This window comes from Harpia harpyja, chromosome 19 (genome assembly GCF_026419915.1).
Source record: "Harpia harpyja isolate bHarHar1 chromosome 19, bHarHar1 primary haplotype, whole genome shotgun sequence".
In the NCBI taxonomy this organism is placed as follows: domain Eukaryota; kingdom Metazoa; phylum Chordata; class Aves; order Accipitriformes; family Accipitridae; genus Harpia; species Harpia harpyja.
In genome coordinates, this window is record NC_068958.1 from 23218202 (window position 1) to 23238258 (window position 20057).

The 20057-nt window shown below is 40.7% G+C and overlaps 1 protein-coding gene across 7 annotated transcripts in view; it reads right to left on the reverse strand.

Moving 5' to 3' along the window:
* The window catches only part of KCND3 (potassium voltage-gated channel subfamily D member 3), a 138701-nt gene that overhangs the window by 26157 nt on the left and 92487 nt on the right, over positions 1–20057 (reverse strand). For all 7 annotated transcript variants that reach the window (XM_052814586.1, XM_052814588.1, XM_052814590.1 and 4 more), the window contains exon 3: positions 5411–5573. In XM_052814586.1, the coding sequence (XP_052670546.1) occupies positions 5411–5573 (163 nt within the window). The remainder of the gene's footprint in view (positions 1–5410; positions 5574–20057) is intronic.

Below are 20057 nucleotides of genomic sequence, written 5' to 3' on the forward strand. Positions count from 1 at the left end.
CTAGTATTAACCATTCTCTTCATCACCATCTTCCCTCTTCATCCGCTCTGCTGACTGCAGTCCTGTTTTCCATGCCTCTGAGAGTGACGGCTGGGTCTGGAACAGGCTGTTTCTAACATGCGTCTTATGGAACAATCAGAAAAACGTTTGTGTCCTTACTCTTCCTTCCTTTTGGCTTAAGCCCGTTTTAAGCATCTCCATAGTTACCTCTTCATCAGTCTGCAGAGTCATAGCTCCCTGTGTGCAACCATCTCATGAGTAGCTCTCACTGTCAGGAATAACCTTCCTCCATCTACTGCCTTTCATAGACTTCCATCTGAAAAGATACGGCTTCTTCCTTGCCCCTTCATTCCTTTCTTCTGCTGATATTGGCTTTGTGATTGAATGCTTTAATTCATCCACTAGGCAATGTGTCCACTTCCCTGCTTCACCTAATTTATACCATCTACTCTTTGATAGCCCGCGTTACAGTTTTCAGTTCTATATTACAGTTTTATGTGAGAGTGGCTCTGCAAAATGATTTTGTCCTGGGTAGTCCATTAGTTGCCTAAATCTGGGTGTTTGGTTCTTTCCTGGAAACTTATAGCCTAGAGGATGAAATGAGAAGTCTATTTCAAGGATTTTGCAGTACATTGCTTGTTCTCATAGAGTCAAAGGCCACCAGATAATAAATGATATGAATTGAACAGACTAAGAAGCTGCAGTCCTCAAAAGCATGTTTACTGCAGACCTGAAACCAAGTACTGTGATTACTGAAGCTTTATATTCATAGGTGACAGTTTCAGTTTAGCCCCTGTGAAATGCACCACTAAAACCATGCTAATCCCTCTGAGATTATCAGCCATTTCAGTATCTTGGCTCATTTAGCAAATCTAACCATTAAATGATAAATGCACATTAAACAAGTTGGGTTTTTTTTTTTCCTGAGCATTTACATTTCTCCCTCCTCTATTGTGCAAATGTGAGGAGGCATACTTCACTGTGTAAGAGGCCACTTTCTGAACACTTGTTTTCCCCCCAAACTGAGAAGATCGAGAACAACTCAGTTTTCTAAATTTTAGCCCTAAGGGGGCTGGTCTAGAGACCAATTTGCTTTAGGCTGTTGTTGCTCTTTCGAAACATTTCAGCTGCCACTCCACTTCCATGTGCCTTCTGAGGCTGTTCAAAACTGCTTTAAATATGCTTTTGAGGACTTGGCGTCTTCATCTGCATGTATGTTCACGTGTGCAGGGAGTTGGGGCTAACAACCATATAGGCTTAACCTGTAATGCTCTATTGCCCTTGTTACAGTATTTTTTTTTTTCTGTCTTACCGTTTTTTCTTACTGAAAAGCTGCTAGTACACATTGGTATTTGTCAGTCACTGGCCCACCTAATAAAACTCAACTTTCTGAGAGCTCCTGTGCAGTTTATTGCCAGCTCCTGTTTCCCAAGGGAAGGGGATATAGGAGCTGATGGGGTTGTATTGCTGTAATTAGTTGGACTGTATTGGAGCAGTTTGGGGAGATATTGAAGGGATCTCTAGTTGTCTTTTCTGAAGCCTCATTCCAGGAACAAAAAAACCCTAACAGAACAAGCTAACTTTGCTGTACTTGGCACAACCTTTCCAGCTGAGTGACCTGAGTTGGTTATTTTAAAGCTAAACAAAGACAAAAGTCATTGGACCTGGGAGATTAAGGACCAACAAAGGCTCCCATAACGCTTTGAAAAACACCTTTCTAAAAGTATTTTCACTAAGAGGTCTAGTGTTTTCTTCTCCTTCTTCCTTCCTTTTTTTGTTAATCTTTGTGCAAAGACAGGGCCTTTGATTTTAGTATTCGTTCTCCGCTTAAAGACATGGGATTAGATTTGTCTGTCAGCAGCTAGAGTTTACTCTAGAAGGATCATTCTTGCAGGATTTTTGACCAGTCTCACAGTCCAGAGGTCTACAACATTCCTGTAAACCCTGGGAGAGCAATCTGCACTTCTGGGATCTATGCTGCACTAAGCTCAAAGGCTACATCTATTCTTTTCACCACCGTATTATCTGGCAATCTTTCAGCTCTGCATTTCTCTACTGCCCTGCTCTGGTGGAAATAACGTTGAGGCTTGGGGCTGTATTCACTCAGTCTCTAACCTCTAAACAATGAACTGTTTTACTTTTTCTGCTGCTGCTAAAGGAGCAGCATTTCAGTAGCTGTTGGTAGCTGCCTCTGCTTTCCCTTTCTAGGGTTGAAAAGTGGGAGGTATAGTCCTCAAACCAGCACCAGATACTTGTCTCCTTCTTCACATTGCATCCATGCTGCAAACTGAACACAGCAAGAGAGAGACTCCAGCATTATCTGAATTACAAAGTCATTCTATTGTCAAGCCTTTTAAGTGTCAAATTCTCTTTTAAAACCAAAGGCTGTGACATTCACTAAAGAACAGCATCGTTTCAAAGTCAGGAAGGTCTATTCTTAGCACATCAGTCAAAAAGGAAAAAAAAAAGTCTTTGGGAAAAAAAAAACCAAACAATTTTACCAAAATGAACCTTGTCAGAAATGATCAATTCATCTTCCATTCAGATTGACCTGGTCCTTGCTGCATGCCAGAGGACAAAATTTGATGACACAGCACAATAAATTAAGATTGCCAGATCTCCTTGTAATTAATTCTCTTGCAGTGCAGGTTTGGCAAAGAATAATTTACCTTCAAGGTGATTAAATCACTGGTAGTTTGGTTTTGTTTTTTTTTCCTTTTTAAGGAACATTTCTCCTCAGTTAGTTGAAGAATAGATGCTGATGAGTAACAGCCACTTCCTGGTATTTTATTCATGCTATTTAAATACCTCTTCCTGCTAGACCAGTGCCTCCTCAACAGTTAAGAGGCAAAGTTAAGACTGAGCACATCATATCCCAGAGGGGCATGGGGGCTCTATTGTGTTTTCCTGTTTTCCGGAGTGCAGCCCCTCAGAAACCCCCACTGCACTGGAGAGCCCAGGTTTACTCACACCCCAACCTTCAAATCTGTGAATATCACATCCAGCCAATTTGACTTTTGCCTTTATTATTACTCATTAGAAAACTTAAGTCTGAGTTCATAAAAAATAAATAAATATGGTCTATAGCCTAATCTTGAAACCTACTTGTGCATTATAATAGTTATGATTCTTGAACTAAACAGAACTTCTGAAGTATTTATACTAATACATACCCTACAAATTATTTAGTCTTCAATTAAAAGAGAAAAATAATTTATTTAGCACACTAGAAACTTAGGTAAGATGTCTATGTTATTTCTTCAAGGCTGTATCCTCTAAACTCTGCTTATAAGGAGCTGCTATGGGTAGGCTCTTCATATTCAAGGACTGAGAGAGTGCAAAGAGCTTTTTCCAACCTTCTTGAAAAAGCCATGCAAGTGTCTTTTTATCTCTAATTAGATGGGGACAGAGTTTTAACTATCACTAAAACTTCCCTATTCCTGAAGAAGGGATTCAGTTCACTGGAGGATGATGCTGGAACAAGTATGCTATCAAAGCAGATTCTTAACGTCCCTGTATACGTCCCGACCATCTCCAGCGAGACTGTCATTAGTGTGCTTCTGTCTCTTTTGTTCTCTTTAGTATTCATGCAGTGATGATCATGTGAAAATTACTCACACTTCTGACTTGAGAAAACTTTCTTAGCCCAGAAATTCATCCAATATCAAGGGAATTAGAAATTCAAATGGGGGCAAATTATACACTGTGTGTGTCAATACAGCAAACCTTATAAAAGCTGCAATCAATCATATCGGCATCAAAGGTGGTGGTACATTTCCTTGTCACCAAGTGGATCACAGTCCAACAAACAAAGGAAAAGGTGAATCAGAACAAGAAACTTCACTATGCTGCTTGGAGAGGACAACCTCATCTGAAAGCACAGACCTGGAGTCAGTTCTGGAGCTTCTTTGTATTGTGGTCCGTGGTTATGCACAAATCTTTTTTGTTTATTTGTCTTGCCTATTTATTTGCTGCCTAAGCTATACTGTAATGCAGGTTCTGTCTCTCACTGTGTTTATGTTCCATTTCAGTAGAACAAGTGCTTTCCCAAAGTCTTTGATTATTGATTATTTAAATGAACTATTGCACACGATCCCCTTCACAAACCTCTACGTGAGTACTCCAGTCCTTCCTGTGCATTGATACCTAGCACGTTCCTGTTGCAAGTTAAATCCAAATACCTTATGCCTGGGTGCAACCTCCCATTAGGCAGCCCACTCTGCAAATCATTTAAATTCATTAAATGAATGTAATGATCCATACTGGTTTCCCACTGTCCAGCTGCTGACTGAACAGTGTGTGGTACAGAGTGGACTTCCATTATGATTATCTTTAGATTTTTTTTAAATCTATATCATGTTGTATGACTAATCAGATAAACAACTCTCCCTCAAAAACACCTCCCAAAATTATTGCATGTTGATGCATGTATTGATGTTTCACATGTACAATGCCAAACCTAATGCAGGTATGTGTAAAACCCAGCAGTGACTTATGGAGACTGCAGCTCATTCCTGCATGATTCTCTCTCTTTGCTACTCTCCTTATGTGTTTTGACTGCCAAATTTTGTGGTTTTGTAGGTCTTGTATCTCAGCTCTCTGCTGTCAGCTCCCTGAGATGCAAGAAGTAGGCATGGCCCAGATGCTTGCCTGAAGCAGAAATAGCACATCCTTCTACTACTATTCTCCATCAGGTCCCCTGAGTCTTGAATTTCTGGCAGACAGTATTCCATGGGGAGAAAAAAACCCCAGACCTTTAGTTTGCAGTTGTTGTAAAAACTTGATTCTGGTTTGTTATAATTTAGCAGACTGAAATAGAGATATAATAAATCTGTTATACTGTCTTAGTGAATCAGTAAGCTTATACTGGTAAAAACTGTTCAGATTCTGGAATATTCAGTAATCCTCCTGCATTTCCAGGGGCTTTTGTGTATTCCCGGTGTTTTGTCTATGTTACAGTCTGCGGCTTTGAGGGGGTATGTGTACTGATAAGTATATGTTTCTGGATGGGTGTTTTCAAAACTCCAGAGAGACAACAGGAACCAAGCGGGCAGATAAACAGCTCCTGTTAATGATTAAAGGGTTTATGAGTATATGTATATATTTATTTCAGACTGGTATGTAGCAAAGGTGAACAATAAAAGCCCTATTACTTCTGATCGTTTAAGATATGCTAGCATACAGTGTGTGCAATGAACTAGCTTGTGTCCCTGTGGGTATAGGTAGTTATAACTGTGTGTGAAGGTAAGCCTACACAAGTAGAGGTAGATGGATAGGTGCATGCAGGCTGCCCTTTACAATGCTCAGAATTGGCACTGGTGTCTCGCAAGCCCCGTGGTGACAAGCAGGGGCTGAGATTTCCTGGCAGCTGCTGAGCTTTCAGAGGAGGCGGCCACGCGGGATGGCTTACCTTCTGCGCTCTCCGCTTGTCGGCTCTCTGGTTCTGGTGGTAAATTCGGCTGAAGTTGGAAACAATGACTGGAACCGGCAGAGCAATGACCAGCACCCCACTCAGGGAGCAAATGGAGCCAAATATCTTCCCAGCAATTGTCTTGGGCACCATGTCACCATAACTAGAGGGGGGAAAAAAAAAAAGGGGGGAAGCCCCTCCTTCAGACAAGTGCAACGGCACCACAAGCCTTTTCAGGTTCCCTGAATGCACAGCAATGTGAGTGTCCAGGTTAGACACTAAAGCTTAGAAATCCACCATGCAAGCAGCAATTCATGTGGTGCTGTCATCCTGGAGACGACAATTTACACTACGCTTTGGCAATGAATTATGCTAAACCAAAGAAAGGCACTTTTGTTGCAGAATAGATATGCCAGTTCAGGCAGCTGCTGAGTATGTTAAATTCACATCCTCGCTCATTTAGTACCTACCTCTCCATGTAGCTGAGCTCTAACAAACTTAAAACTGTACGTCTGCTTGTGAGCAGGTTCATATATTTTCATTTCCTTGTATCCAGGTGCAAATGAGGACTGATTTACACTTCCATTTCAAAACCCAGCAGTTTCCTTGCCATCTGTACAGTCAGAAATTTGGGGGTTGTTCAAAGTCTGGATTCAGTAAAGGGTGAATTCTCAGGAATATGAGACCAGCTGAAAAATATTCAGACAAACCTCTGCACTGGATTTGAGCCAGCAATCTTCATTAACAATTAAAATTTGTATGTTAAATAATACCAGCAGAATCCGAGATGGAATAATCTATTTTGCACAGATGGAAGATGGTGCTGGTTTAGGTTCTGTGGATTCCACACGACAGAAATCACTACTCTGTTGAAGGCTTACTTGCTGTTTGTGTTTTTACTTTTTATATTGCAAAAGCTTTCTGCAGTAGTTTTATACTTAAGCTTTAATACTGTCCGTCTGTAAAGAAAACCAATGTGGTTTGCCTTATGGCTACTCACCAGTGCCATAAGAAGGAGCATGCCCTCATGGAACATACAGTACTGAAACTGCTCTGGGACTTGGATACCTGATTGACTGCGCTGGCTCACTGAATGCTGCATTATAGCGAAGGCAATGGGGATTTTGAATTCTGATTTACAGTTTGGCCTGACAAAATCCCCATGTTGCATCCCCCCAGGTGATTGGGCCTCTTAATTCTAACCGACGGTGCTATCGCTCACGATTCCCCCACCTCACAGCACAACTTCTGATATCCAGTGGGCACCAGATGTTGGCAATGCAAATGTTGTGCCTGCGTTCAGCAGATGCAGGGTGGTAACCTCCACAGGAGGCTCTTCCTCCCCAGCAGTTTGCCCTCTAGAAGTGACTTCAATGCTTTTTTTCTGCAAACAGTTGACAGGCAAATAAAAACCCATCCAGAAAGCTGGATGTGGATTGCAGTGTGTTCTGATCATATACAAAAAGCTTACTTGTAGCTAGTGCCCCTAGAGTATGATAGGAACGTGATTAGCGCAGCCACTTACTGAATTTACAGGCCTTGTTATAGTGAGCCATTTATTATGTGCTTGCATGCAAATGTATATTAATATCAACATTCATTGAAGTAATTTTCATCTGGAGGACAGGGAAAAGCAAGCAGCCAAATAACAACAGATTTTTAAAAAAATCTCTAGTACTGAAATGACTGTGCAGAAACCACTAGCATACAGGAATTCCCAAAGTACCTCTGTGACTCAGGAGAACACATTGTACTCTGTGAAATCCCACTACAAGCATATTTATGTGACCTGGCTACACCCTGGAGTAGAAGAGAGGTCCCAGGCACTGCAACCTGCTGAAGTTTTGCAGTAGACAGGGAAAGGATGCTAAAATTAAAATTCAGCCTAAGGAAGACATCCCTTGTTTCAGGGTCCTTGAAATCTGGAGAGGTCCCTAGTTGCAATCAGATCGTGTTTGGGATTTCTGTTCTCTTCTTTGGGATGTTCTGGTGTTTGATACAGCAAATATTGAAAAGCAAAATTATTTACAGTTGAGGCTTTATTTTTACCTTGGATGTCTGCATATGACCAACAAAGAGCTTTTATGGGAATAGAATTGTGCTAAGAATAATTTATGTCCAAGGGGAAAACCAAATATTTCAAAATACCCTTTTTATCAGCTAAACTTCTTTCTCCCATCCAAAACCTCATTGGTATGAGGGTCTCTGAACTCATTACACATTAACTGCTTGCTCCTGGGAGTCTCTCATGTCTCTCCTTCTAGGCTTGGTGGCTAGACAGTGTGGCCAAGCAGCTGGGTAAAAGATTATCATTGCTGGGCTATCACACTCACTTGTGTCCAAGGAAAGGCCTAGTTTCACACTAAGTGACAGCTTTTCTTTGGCATTTTCAGGTTTTGGGGTTGGGGTTTTTTTTGTGTGTGTGTGTGTAATTGCTTCAGGCTTCACTAGCTAAGGCTTAATTATCCCAAGCAGAATTCTTTTCCTGCCTTGACCTGCAATAAAACCCCTCAGAATACCTCAAAACAATAAAATGCTATTTATGTCTATTAACTTTTTAGCTGCTGCTTTATGCAAAGATAGTTAAAAAGCTTTTGTGAAGTGACGAGGTCTTCAGCCTCATTTAACACTGTTATAAAAAAAAAATCTTTCTTACTTTTCTCCTGCCACCCCTTAACACAATAAGGCTGAAAATTAATCATATGCCTCAAACATGATCTCAGTGACCTGAAGCACTGAGAGAAAGCCCTTCTGTGCATTTGTAGAAAGTATAATAATAAGTGTCTGGCTCACAGTCTGTCCTGGAGAGCTTTGTTCTTACATGCAGACTGAGAGTTACCTCATTACTTGGGACTTCAGAGAAGGTGCTTTAAAACATCATCAGGAAAGATCAAACTGTCTTGGAGCACAGAGCATTTTGCTGGGGAGATGTAGAACTTCACTTGCAAAACTGTTATGAGAGATACTGCAATGAGAGATTTTGCACTAGCTGGAGCAGGCTGCACAGGATCAAGACCTAAAACTTGTAACACTGACTTCTGGATCTACCGCAGAGTTATGCGTGGAGAGAACACTGTTGGATTAATCCGTCTGGGTTTGCATGGCATGGCACTTGTAGCAGTGTTTTCTGGCTTTACTGGGCTGACCTGCAATGGAAATGTCCTAGCTTTTTGATCACAGTACAATCCAGCTGGAGCTTAATCTAGATCCCCTTGCACTTAATGAGAGGTCTCCCTTTGACTTTGACTATGATAGTTTTTGGAGTGAACCTATAAAGTTGCAATTGTTCTACTCCTATATTGACATATGTAGCTACTGCAATATTAATTGTTGGAGTCACTATTTTTGTCCTGATGAGACCATGAGGTACTAATGGCCACATGGCATATTTATAACAGATACAGTGCCAAATAATCTCAAATATTGTATTTCAGTTAGTACTAATTGGGCATTTTAAACCTAAAACTTCTTTTCCCCAGACTTTCCCATTAATTTGTTTAGTAAAAGGCAACTTGCCACCTAAAAAATTTCTCCTACGGAAAGTGCGTTTTAAGTAATTCATCAATAATCTCATTAGAGCAGCAAGAAGATAGGAGAGTTAGATAATGATTAACATTCAGAGGGTTTAACAGGACATTTGAGCCCCTAATAAAACAACAGGAGGCTGCAAATTCAGTAGACTTTTAATGTGATCTCTAGTAAATCATTTCAGCTTTCTGTACCTCAGTTCCCCGTTTATGAAATGGCAATTGGTTGCTTATTCTTTGCCTGCTTGGTTAAGTAGGTGCTAGGTTCTTCAGAGGAGGAGCTGCCCCATGTTCTGAATATACCCAACACCCTAAGTGCTATTGCATTACAAATATTAATAATGCAAGGCAGTTGTGCAGAAATCTGGAGTCAGCCCAGCCTGTACATGGCTTCAGGCTTGTCCAGAGGTAAATGCTGAGCATTGGCTAGGTTAGATGGGGAACATGCCTAGAGACAAACATCTTTTCTATTTATTTTGCTAGGAACCCAGTTAGATGACAACAGGTTCAGCCAGTTTTCAGTTGCTGAATTCCTTGCTCTGCTTACTGGCTGTGCGAGGTGAGATACACCTGCTGCCAGATGAGCGCTGGGGTGGGGGACCTTTGGGAGGAACTGCCCTTGCTGCCGCAGTCCCTTCAGTGCTCTCTCTCTGGACACTGATAGTGATCCTGGAGCTTCTATACACGTATCCCATGTTTCCAATGACATAGCTTCGGTTTGTCCCCTTTTCTTTTCCTGGTGTCCCTCCAAAGCCTCGTTTCCTGCCAAGAAAGCACTGTGAACACTGAGACTCTTACTTTCTGTACACATGATGTAAAGTTCAAGTAAAGCCTTAAACAGACGAACCAGGAAAAAACAACATAGGAAATTACTTTTAAGTGGTCACTCTTTAGACTGGAAAAGACTGTGAATGCAGAATTTCAATATTTTTTTTTATTTGTACTGTGACTTCTGTGTTCTTTGGATATAAAAGGTGTCATATGTCACTCACCCTAATTAGCAGCTATTAGCCTTGACAGCATAATGTGCTGTTGTTTTTCTCTCTGTCAGTACAGAAAATGTTATCAAATAGAGGTCACTGCTTCAGAGTTCTGGTTTTAGCGGTAGAGGTGTCTGGACAGCGCTTAGCTCCCCAGCTGGAGGCAGCAATAAATAAGGTGCTGAACAGCTCATCAAATGACTCACTCTAAAAATAGACTCTCAGCAGCATCTCTGATGATCCTCTCTCTCTGTACAACATACACAGCCCTAGAAATAGGGAATTGTAGTCAAAAAGCTGGAAGATCCTGTGGTATAGGGACATCGGAAGGGGGACAGAGGACACTCTTTTCCAGCAGCCTTTTTATGTGCCAACTTTTCAGCCGGTATAAGGCATGCATCTGGGGAGGGTCTTACAGTTCATAAATTACCATTATTGTATAGCTCTTGTCTCCATTGGTTTCTCTAGATGCAGAGGAGATAAGAGTGCAACTGAAAATTGATAAACTGTATCCCAACACCTTCCTTCTTACCAGTAAAAGACCTGTCTTTGGACAGAGCGTCAGGTCCAGCACCCGTCCTCTTCTCCAGAGCTGGCTCAAGGCAGGGCACTCAGGCTCCACCGAGCAGCATGCTCAGGGAGTGCTGGTGTGTGCTCCTGTGCCCCCAGATGATTTGGTTAAGGTCGCAGAGACAACACAAAAACGTGGGGACAGCTGGCTCGTGGATCAAATGGTCAGAAGAGGACCGGGCTTTTTCTGGTCGTTATGTTTAAGCGGTCAAGGGACATTTCCTGCCTAGTGGTGCAAAACCTTGTGGTTTTTACACACAGCCTGCGAAAGCTGAAATACCTCATGGAGGATGGAAACAGAAACAATGCTGCTTCAAATGATTTAGTATTTCTGCCTCATACTGGCATTAACGGCTCTTTGAGAGCTTCTTTATCTCTCTAACCTTTTGCCCAGCACAGCAGAGTCAAAAGAAGATTTCACTCCAGCTTGTAAGCTTCCGCTTTTAGGACAATAAGGACAGAATAATAACATTATGTACCATACAATAGCATGTGATTTTGAAAGCTTTTTGCATGAAAGAGATAGAATAAAGCATGGAATTAGCATGTAGCTTTCCAGGTGCAAGAGATCCTTTTCTTATACTATAAGTAAATTCCTATGCAATGTTTTGATTTGTACAAAGGAGAAAAAAAAGTCTAAAATTCAGCTAGAATGTTTCAGTGGCATTGCAAGACTGCATATGTTGCATTTGACAGCTCAGAGGAGCTCATGTCCCTCCATTTAATAGGTACAAGACCAATGTAATCATGCTAATGCTGCTTTGAACCTCCAGTGAAATAATGATCATGTCGCTTCCAATGATACAATAAAAACAAAAGCAAATATTACTCATTCCTTTCTTGTTTTTGCACATGACGAATGAAAAGGGAATTGGTACGGGCGCTGGGGATAGTTATATCTTTTGTTTAGGGTTTAATGCACGGTTCCCCTGCCACATTAGCTGTTTCATCCACCTTGCTGGAATTACCCCATCAAAAACCACAGCTCTCCAGAGCACAGTGAGCTGCTGCTCATGTGTGCCATTTTCCTGCCTGGTTGGGTTTTATCCTGTCATGTATTCATATCTCCAGGTATGCAAATATGCTGTTGCCTTTTTCAGCAGAGGCATACAAACTTTCACATGTGATGTATTAAATTCCTTTGTACTGGGAAGGTGGGAAGAGGGCTCTGGAGCTACTGAGGCGATGATACTGTCTCATGGATTGAATGCAGACTTGAGATGCAGAACTAGTGATGGAGTGCTCCTGAAGTCTGAAAGCTGACTTTGTCATGGGATTTTACGGCCTCAGGAAAGACAGGTCCACTTTCTATCTGATTTTTTACATGTCCGTAAGGGAGCTCAAGATATATTCAGAGCTGTCCTGGACAAGTGTTGTGAGGATTAATTAGTTGATGCTGGCATGGTATTTTGAAAATATAGGAGAAGTTTTCTGAAAGTGTTTTGCAGACACAGACTCAGTAATCCATGTCCATGAGGACAGTCTGGTATGTTAATGTCAGCTTTTTAAATATACTAATCCTAGAAGGAATGGGATGCACTGATGAATGCCTGAGAAACCTGACACGTGAGGAGGCTTGTGGTGCCTCCTGAAAGAGCGTGCTGTAAACAGAACCATAATGGCTTTGAAGCGAGAGAATCTATAAACAGGCTGTCAAATGACAGACTTGAACAGCAAATCAGCTGTGTCCGGGGAAGTACAGAGCCTATTTCATGCTAGGATTCTTTTACATTAAATACACTTATTTTCTGCCTTGTTTTGAGCTGGGCAGCTCCCCAGCTGGGTATTCAACTTCTGCAATATCTGGCTTGGTTTTACGCTACTGTTTTCTTTTTCCCTGGCATATTTTATTTGTTAATGTTTTCATGGATGCTCTCATCCTCCCTAGACATTCTGCTGAAATTACATCCATCATCTGAGCTGTGGGGGATGAGTGCTGTAGATGCGTATCTGTGCTAGCAGCAGAAGCTTATCTTCAGTACTCAGATTCATTTTGATTTTTTGTAAAGCTGTGGTCAGCAGTGCTTAGTAGGGATTTTCCAGGTAACGTTGCCTTTTTGATTTTGTTCTGGTTTATAAATTCAGATTTGCTACTGAGTTTCATGTAATAAAAGGACTAAGAGATGTATCTGAATCCTGAAGAAAGGTCTGATGCTGTTAGGCCCTTTTCTCATACTAACAGAAGTGAACGTGCAAAGAAATGGGAAGATAGGACATTTAAAACTGAGAGGGATTTCTGTACAGTGCAAGAAGTTATCTCATTGGAACTCACTGTTTCAAAATACCGTGGGGATTTTGCTAGCGATTAATGAAAGGACTGGTCAGCTGTCTTTTTATTAACGCCAAGACCATGTAGTGATGTCACCTGGGATGAAGAAGGATCACTGAGGAGATGCAAGTTCTGTTGCTTCTCTAACAGGGAGAATTAGAAAGAGAGGCAGGTTATTCCCTAATGACTTGCTCAGGGGGGATCTGTACTTCTTCTTGGCAGCCTGTACCAACCATCACCAAAGCCAGATTAAGGGATTAGATGGACTTGGGGTCAGTTGTAGCCTGCTCATTCCTGTACTTGTTCAAGAAAGGTGACCTAGCTGAAGGTCTCTGAGAGCAACTGGTAGCATAAACGTTCCTTACAGCAACAGCAGGCACTGCCCAAAGAAACACGAACGTTTGTGTAGACTCAGGAATAAACTGAGTAGGTTATTTAATACACTCAGGGTTGAGAATACTTAATATATGCACACACTGGTTCCCTTTATTCTTCCTGGCTTGGATCAACTTCTCAGCCTGTAGGCAGTTAAAACAGATGGTCTGAATTTGGGTAACACTCAGACCTTGAGTTGAAGCTAAAAATGGAATTTCATTGGCAAGAAAAGTAGGTCAGAAAGCTAAAGCCCCTAGTCCTAAAATGATGAAAGGCTTCTAATCAAGTGTTCTCTATTACCATTCATTAAAAGGAGCAGGGGAAGAAATATTATTAGAGACCTTTGAAAAAGGGATTACAATGGGAGTGTGAGCACCTTTCTTCCTGCAAGGAGACCTGTGCGTTTGCAAACCTGTTTTGGTGTGAGAGATGGAGCGACCACAAATGTCCTGCGGGCTGAGCTGGAGCCACAGGATGGGAACAGTTTTCTTCATGGGAACATAAGCAACTTTATCTTCTGCTTCAGTCACAGGAGTGCTGACAGGAGAGCCTCTTTGCATAGCCTCTATTAATACCTTTCACACTAATAATCCTTTCCCCGCTAACGCTGTCATCCACCTGACTCAGGTTCTGTAATTTCATCGCCTCTGCAAATTGTGACTTGCACCATATCTGAGACTTTCACTCAGTGATTTCTTTGCTCTTCATCGTTTTCAAATGTGTGCCACCTGCTAGAAATCTTTCTTCATTGTAGCTGACAGGAATTCAAAGCAAATGGGCAACCTGTACCAGTTAACACAGTGGTCCCAGTTCAGCACGTCATTTGAGCCCTTGCTTAATATTAAGCACATACTTAATTCCTGTTCACTGAAAAGATGATAACACGCTTGTTCAAATATTTTTTTGAAATGGTACTAAGATGAATGTTTGTTCTTTGCATTTGGCAAACCCAAGCTAATACACTGTCATTACTCTTCTCCCTTTCCCCTCAAACTACTGCTAGAAATCACATTTCTCTGAATGGAGAATTACTTGCATTTCAGCTCTGCCAGCAAATGCATTTTTAGAGATAAGTGTCAGAGACCTCCTGTTTGCTCTCCCTTAATGGTAGATGTGGATTGTCTGCCTTGATCCTTGGCTGTCACTGTCACAGTAGCAGGTAACAAAAGTAGGGACTGAAATCTGGAACATCCTGTTGGTCTACATAACTCGGATATGACATGCAGGGTAATTGTCTACTGCTTAACGGAAATAGCAGTTTACTATGTCATATACATCTCACTAAAGAAAAATAGATGTTTTCTTTTTTTATGGTATCTCAGGTTTCTCCATGACCACTTAATAAAGCATTAACTAGTTTTTCACAAAAAAAAAGGAAAATTTAAACTGTTGATTTAAGTTATTCAGAGAAAAAGAGGAATTTACTTCAATGTAGAATCACTATAAGAAAAGCTGAATTTCACTTTGCAGAAAATACCTCCAGTTTTAACCTCCACACCTTACTGTCTTTTATTCCTAATGTTTATTCATTCAGCTTTTCAAAGGAAGCTCTATTCCTTTTAGTTCTTGCAAAGCTGATATAACCAGCAAAAAGTGATCTCAGTTTTCTTTTGCTCCATGTATCACCAAGCAGCTATGCTGTCACCTAAGTTTTTGATCCTCAAATCTCAGTTTCGGCAGTGATAGATGTAGCAGAAAAAGCTTTCTTAGATTCTTTTTTTTTTTTTTTTTTTTTTGTTAGCCTACTGAACTTAACAGCATTTTTGGTTAGACAGATCTTTCTCCAATTGACAGAGTTACCTTTGATTTGAAATTTATTGAGAAGACTTAGCAGGCAACACCAGATGTTACCTGGGCTGTTATTTTTCTGAGCGGAAGATGACTGTAAAGAGGAAACTTTTCAATGGACTCCAGGACCAGTGAGTGGTGGTGGTAATTTCATGCCATTCTGAAGTTCTCCGCACTAGAGAATTTCAAGTGAAGAGTGACTGCTACATGTTGATGCACCTCAAACCCTCCAGCAGTACTGACCACACATTGGAAGTCTGTGTGTGTTGCAGGGCAAGTTGCAGAATAATGAAGAGTCCAACAAGAAAAGAGTCGAATCCATTTCCTACACTTGTGTTTGGCAAATTGCAAAAGTCCTTGGTTCCCTGAACCAGGAAGGTTGGTTGTTGTTGGTTTGGGGTTTTTTTTCCCTATTCTAAGCTGCAAATTCATAGACCCATGGTAATGGCAGTGTCAGGGGCCTGTGTGGGTCTCTAGAGCAGTCTTTTGCTCGAAGCAGGTCTTTTGTCAGCAGAATTGAAAAATGCATATATGTTCGTGACAAGTTACTGTTTAGTCCTTCAACTCACCTTTATTGGTTGAGGAAAGGCTCACTGGTTTACCATAACAGTGGGGATTTATTGTCATACATGAGCAAAAAAATTCCATTTGATTCTTTCTTTCTTTTCTGACAAAAAGCCCGCCCCTTGCTGTGTATCTCTGTATTGTGGGTTTTTTTCCCCGTGAAGGTGAAAGTATGATGTTATCTTCAAGGACTCCTGCTTCCTTGGTAATTGAAGCTTTTCACCCTGAACCTGACAGCAAGTTCTTCCTCGGTCAATATTTAATTTAATTTAAATTCTAATGTGGGCACTAAGACTCAAATCCATTTATAAGAATTAGGCCTTGCGGTGGTACGGGGCAGTCACCCCCTGCGGGTTTTCTTTGGCCCTTAAACCATAGAGCTGTGGCACACCTATGAGTTGTAATGAGGCATTGTGCTCTGATCTTTTGGGGTTTTTATTTATTTTATTTCAATTAACCTCAGCTGTACGGCTGCTCCCTGCATGCAGGCAAGGGGAAGTCTGCAGTGTCAGTTCTGATGCTTGGAGGTGTCTTGCCTAACAGCTTGTGATTATAACATGCTTAAAGAAGTTACTGTACACACAGTTACTAATTAGCTTATGATTTAGCATTGTTATCATTTTACTAGTATGTCAGTCATTATAATTTGTCTGTAAATGAACAGAGGTGTATTTTATCCAATATAGAGCACATACCAACTGATATAAGACCAATTAAAGTGAAACAGGAGCTTTGCAGCCACCCACTACTGAGCAAGTCCTTCATCTTGGGTTTTCTCGTTGTGACCCAAAGTAGTATTTTTAACCTTCTTGTTTTCTACAGCCGTCAAACATCAACAATACTCAGGAAATATTAGGAATAAGTCCTGAGTATTATTGTCCATCTGACCATCATCTGATACAGGCATCTGGCATGTTAGCAACTGAGTGCTTCTCTTCTCAATAACACACACTTTTTAAAAAGTGTTTGTTTTAATGGAAAATAAAATGTGCCAGATTAAGGCATTATTTATTTCTGGCCGCGTACACTAAAGGCCTTTTAAATTACTTCATTCATTATTCATTCAAGAAGAATCCTCATATTACCTAGAGTGAAAACCTTACACAATTAACCTGGTAGTAGAATCCATTTTTTTTAGCACCTTAAAGCTTTCTGTAAAAGAAATCTTTTTCAGAAAACATACAGGCTGGAGAGGGCAGTCAGTGCATTGAGCAATTAGACTTTTCACCTAATAGCAAGGTTGAAGGCTCCCTGCCCTGTCTTAAATTCTTAACTGTGGTGTCAGCTTAAAGGAAATGCTGGATTTTTGCTTTCATTTTATCCTCGTCTTTTTCTTTTCTGTCTTTTTAAGGAGCTTGAGCGTCCATGCTGAGCCATGTCACATTCAAAATGATACACATACTGTGCATTTTAATGAGCTGCTAACACTGATTATACAAAAAGCAATCTCAGAAATATTTACTGAGTCAAAAAAAAAAAAAAGCCTATGGGGAATTAATTAGCTTTTTAAGAATTGGCTTTTTGAAAACCTCAGATTCTGGAAAAGTTGAACTTGGAGTTAGAAGCAGTTTCAAAGGAGTTGAAGAAGCGAGCAGAAGAAAAAGGAGTAAGTTGTAATGGAGTATTACACATCCCAGGCATCTCTCTACTGGTTAGAAGATGCACTGGAAGCTGTATACATAATTGATCCACACTCTAGAAGCTTTCTGAGAGAGGAATGCCATGCAATGCCTGGATCATCTGTAAAGTTTCTATAGCCTTTCTGCGGGGATGAGCAGAGAGGGACAAAATCATTGGAGCCCTGGCCAGTTCCCTCCGCCATGTTCATGGCAACAGATTTAGAAGAAGCCTGCTCTGGGTAGATGGCTAAGTCACAGAATCGCAGAGTGGCTGAGGTTGGAAAGTCCTCTGGAGACCGTCTAGTCTAACCTCTGGTCAGAGCAGAATCACCCAGAGCAGGTTCCTCAGGGCTGTGGCAATTTTTGATGTCTCCAGGGATGGAGGCTGCATGATCTCTGTGGGCAAGCTGCTTCAGTGCTCCTTGCAGTAAAAAAAAAAGGTGCCTGCTCTTGATCTGGAGGCAATTCTTGTGCAGTGTGTTTCTTGGTACAGTATTGGAAGGTTTGCCTCCATGTGGGGGTAGCTGCACTTTAGTACTGGGTACAGTAACACACAGATGCACAACTAACCTCTTTCTCACAGTTCCTATAGAATGGCTTCTTGACTAGTTTATTGGAAGAGTAAAACTGGTTTCATTTGATCATCTCCTTAGAAGCTTGATTCCTTTAATTATATTTAAGCACCCAAGCTCCCCTTTAAATAATAGTTTGAAATATTTTATATTTAAGAATAGCTATAATTCTGTAAATTTGCATAGAATTACCTTTCCTGATCAAAAGTTCTATTTCAACAGTCTAGCAATTATGATCAAATAGTGAAGTGCATAAAGTATGTCAGGTTTATTGGAATGAGAGATGTGGCACAAGTGAAAGGTATATCTCATGTCGAAAAAATAATATGAGCTGTACACTTCCCTCTACATCCTATTATCTCTATCCATAAAATACAGACCCTAATAAACACAATTGCACAAATGCATATTTTTTTAAATAGTGATGTCAGAAACTCACTTCATTCAAGGCAATGGAAAGTTGCATACAAATTGCAGTTAGTTTTAGACCTATCTGATTAATGCTTCCTTTTCCTGCAGATGTAAAATGCTATCCAAGGGCTGGATATTACCTAAATATACACTTCTGTCCCTTCCAAGGGAAAGTGATCTAATAATGCGGCATTTGTCATCAGGTAGTAACCTATGAAAGGAATTAAGAATTTACTTGGATGAGGCATACATTGTAAATGAAAGACATATCTCAGTGACAGGAAGAATTACATGAGCATCAAAGTGATCATGTTGCAGAGGGTACATAGAAGCCCTGCAGAAACTATTTCAGTGCAGGCTACTCAAGTCCTGGAAACGTAAGGGAAAAATCCTTGTAATAATGGGTTGAAAGGCAATCCGGAAATTCAAATGTGGAACTGGTCCTTGAAGGATGACTTGGTGTGTACAGGATATTACTGAGATCAGAAAGATTTGAAAGGAGTTTTCTTTATTGCCCTTCAGTAAAATCACAAATAATATTGCAAATGTTGTAAAACCACATCACGGGGTGGGAAGGCAGCACAGGTTTCTGGACCTCTCTTTCAGAGCGCATGAGCTCCGATGCTGAGGAACTAGGAAGAGTGTAGTTGTAGTGCAGACTGTCTTGGCCTTTACTTCTAAGGAAAGCAGAATCAGGGTGAATTGAAGACTTGTAGACATGTATTTCAATGCTTTCACGTGCAGCAAGCATGGAGTGCTTGAGTATGTCCTTTCAGCCTTGCATTGCCTGACTTCTGGTGGCTATGTTCTCATCCACAGGCTCGCCTAACTTGTAAGCAAAATTACAATTGACATAGGGTTAGATTTACAAAGTTAATTGGACTCATAAGAAGGATCACTGAAGCACTGGTGCAGGCCTAATGCTGTTTGCATCTTTACACACCTAAATAATTTTGTAAATCTGGCCATAGACACTATATATGAGTCTGAAATCCACTCTGATTTTAGATCACGTCAGGCAACCTAGCCAGTAGGAACAGGTTTACACTACAGCAGAGCCACAGTCTGAACATTATATACCATGAAAAATTGGGAGATCATATCCAGAACCGGTGCCTAGCTCTGCTAACCAATGCTGGGATGTTTTCTCTGCAATGCAGAAGACTCCTTTGGTGTGGGCGTGCTTTGTTCTACCTTGGTTTAGATACTTAATGATTTCTTCTCCACCCCCCTCCTTTTTAATGGTCTTGTTTAAATAAATATTAATGCCTCGTCTTTGAGCAGGTGCAAACCTGTACTCCAGAAAGACTGTATTATGGTTGCAGAACCATTATCGTATCCCTATCAATCATAATCTCATTTGCTCCTGGGATGTAAAGAGCACCTGTGGCTAGTTAGCTATAGACTTTATTACAAGCTAGATGACTTCAGCGTTCCTTGCTCATAACTGTGTTCCTTCTGCTTTCTTTTCTACGAATAAATTTTGATTTTTTGGAAGCCTTGAAATAACTTTTTTCCCCTCATTTCATCACTCTGTATAGCAGAAAATAAATAATAAAACCCCAAGAAATACAGGTGGCCCTCTGCGAACCTACTTAGTGCAGGACAGCAAAAGGTTGTCACAGAAGACAGTGAAAACGAATAGCTTTTTCTTACGCTAGCTACTTTTTTATCTTCTTTTATCTCTTTTATCTTCTTTTAATACTGCCTTATTAAAAAAAAAAGGTGAGCTTTAAACACCACACTGCAATACAAAATTTATTCTATTAAGTGTATGACAGACAAATCAGAGAATCTTTATTTCCTTTCTTATACAGTTTTTTTTCAAATGGAAGACCAAAGCTATGAACCTGCTCTGAATGATCCCTTGATTTTATTCCGCTTCTTTTGAGAACAGCCACCATGAAGGCACAACAGCGTCTTTTAGACTGTCTGAGAGGATTTACTCTTGATGAGCTGCAGGTCTTATGTA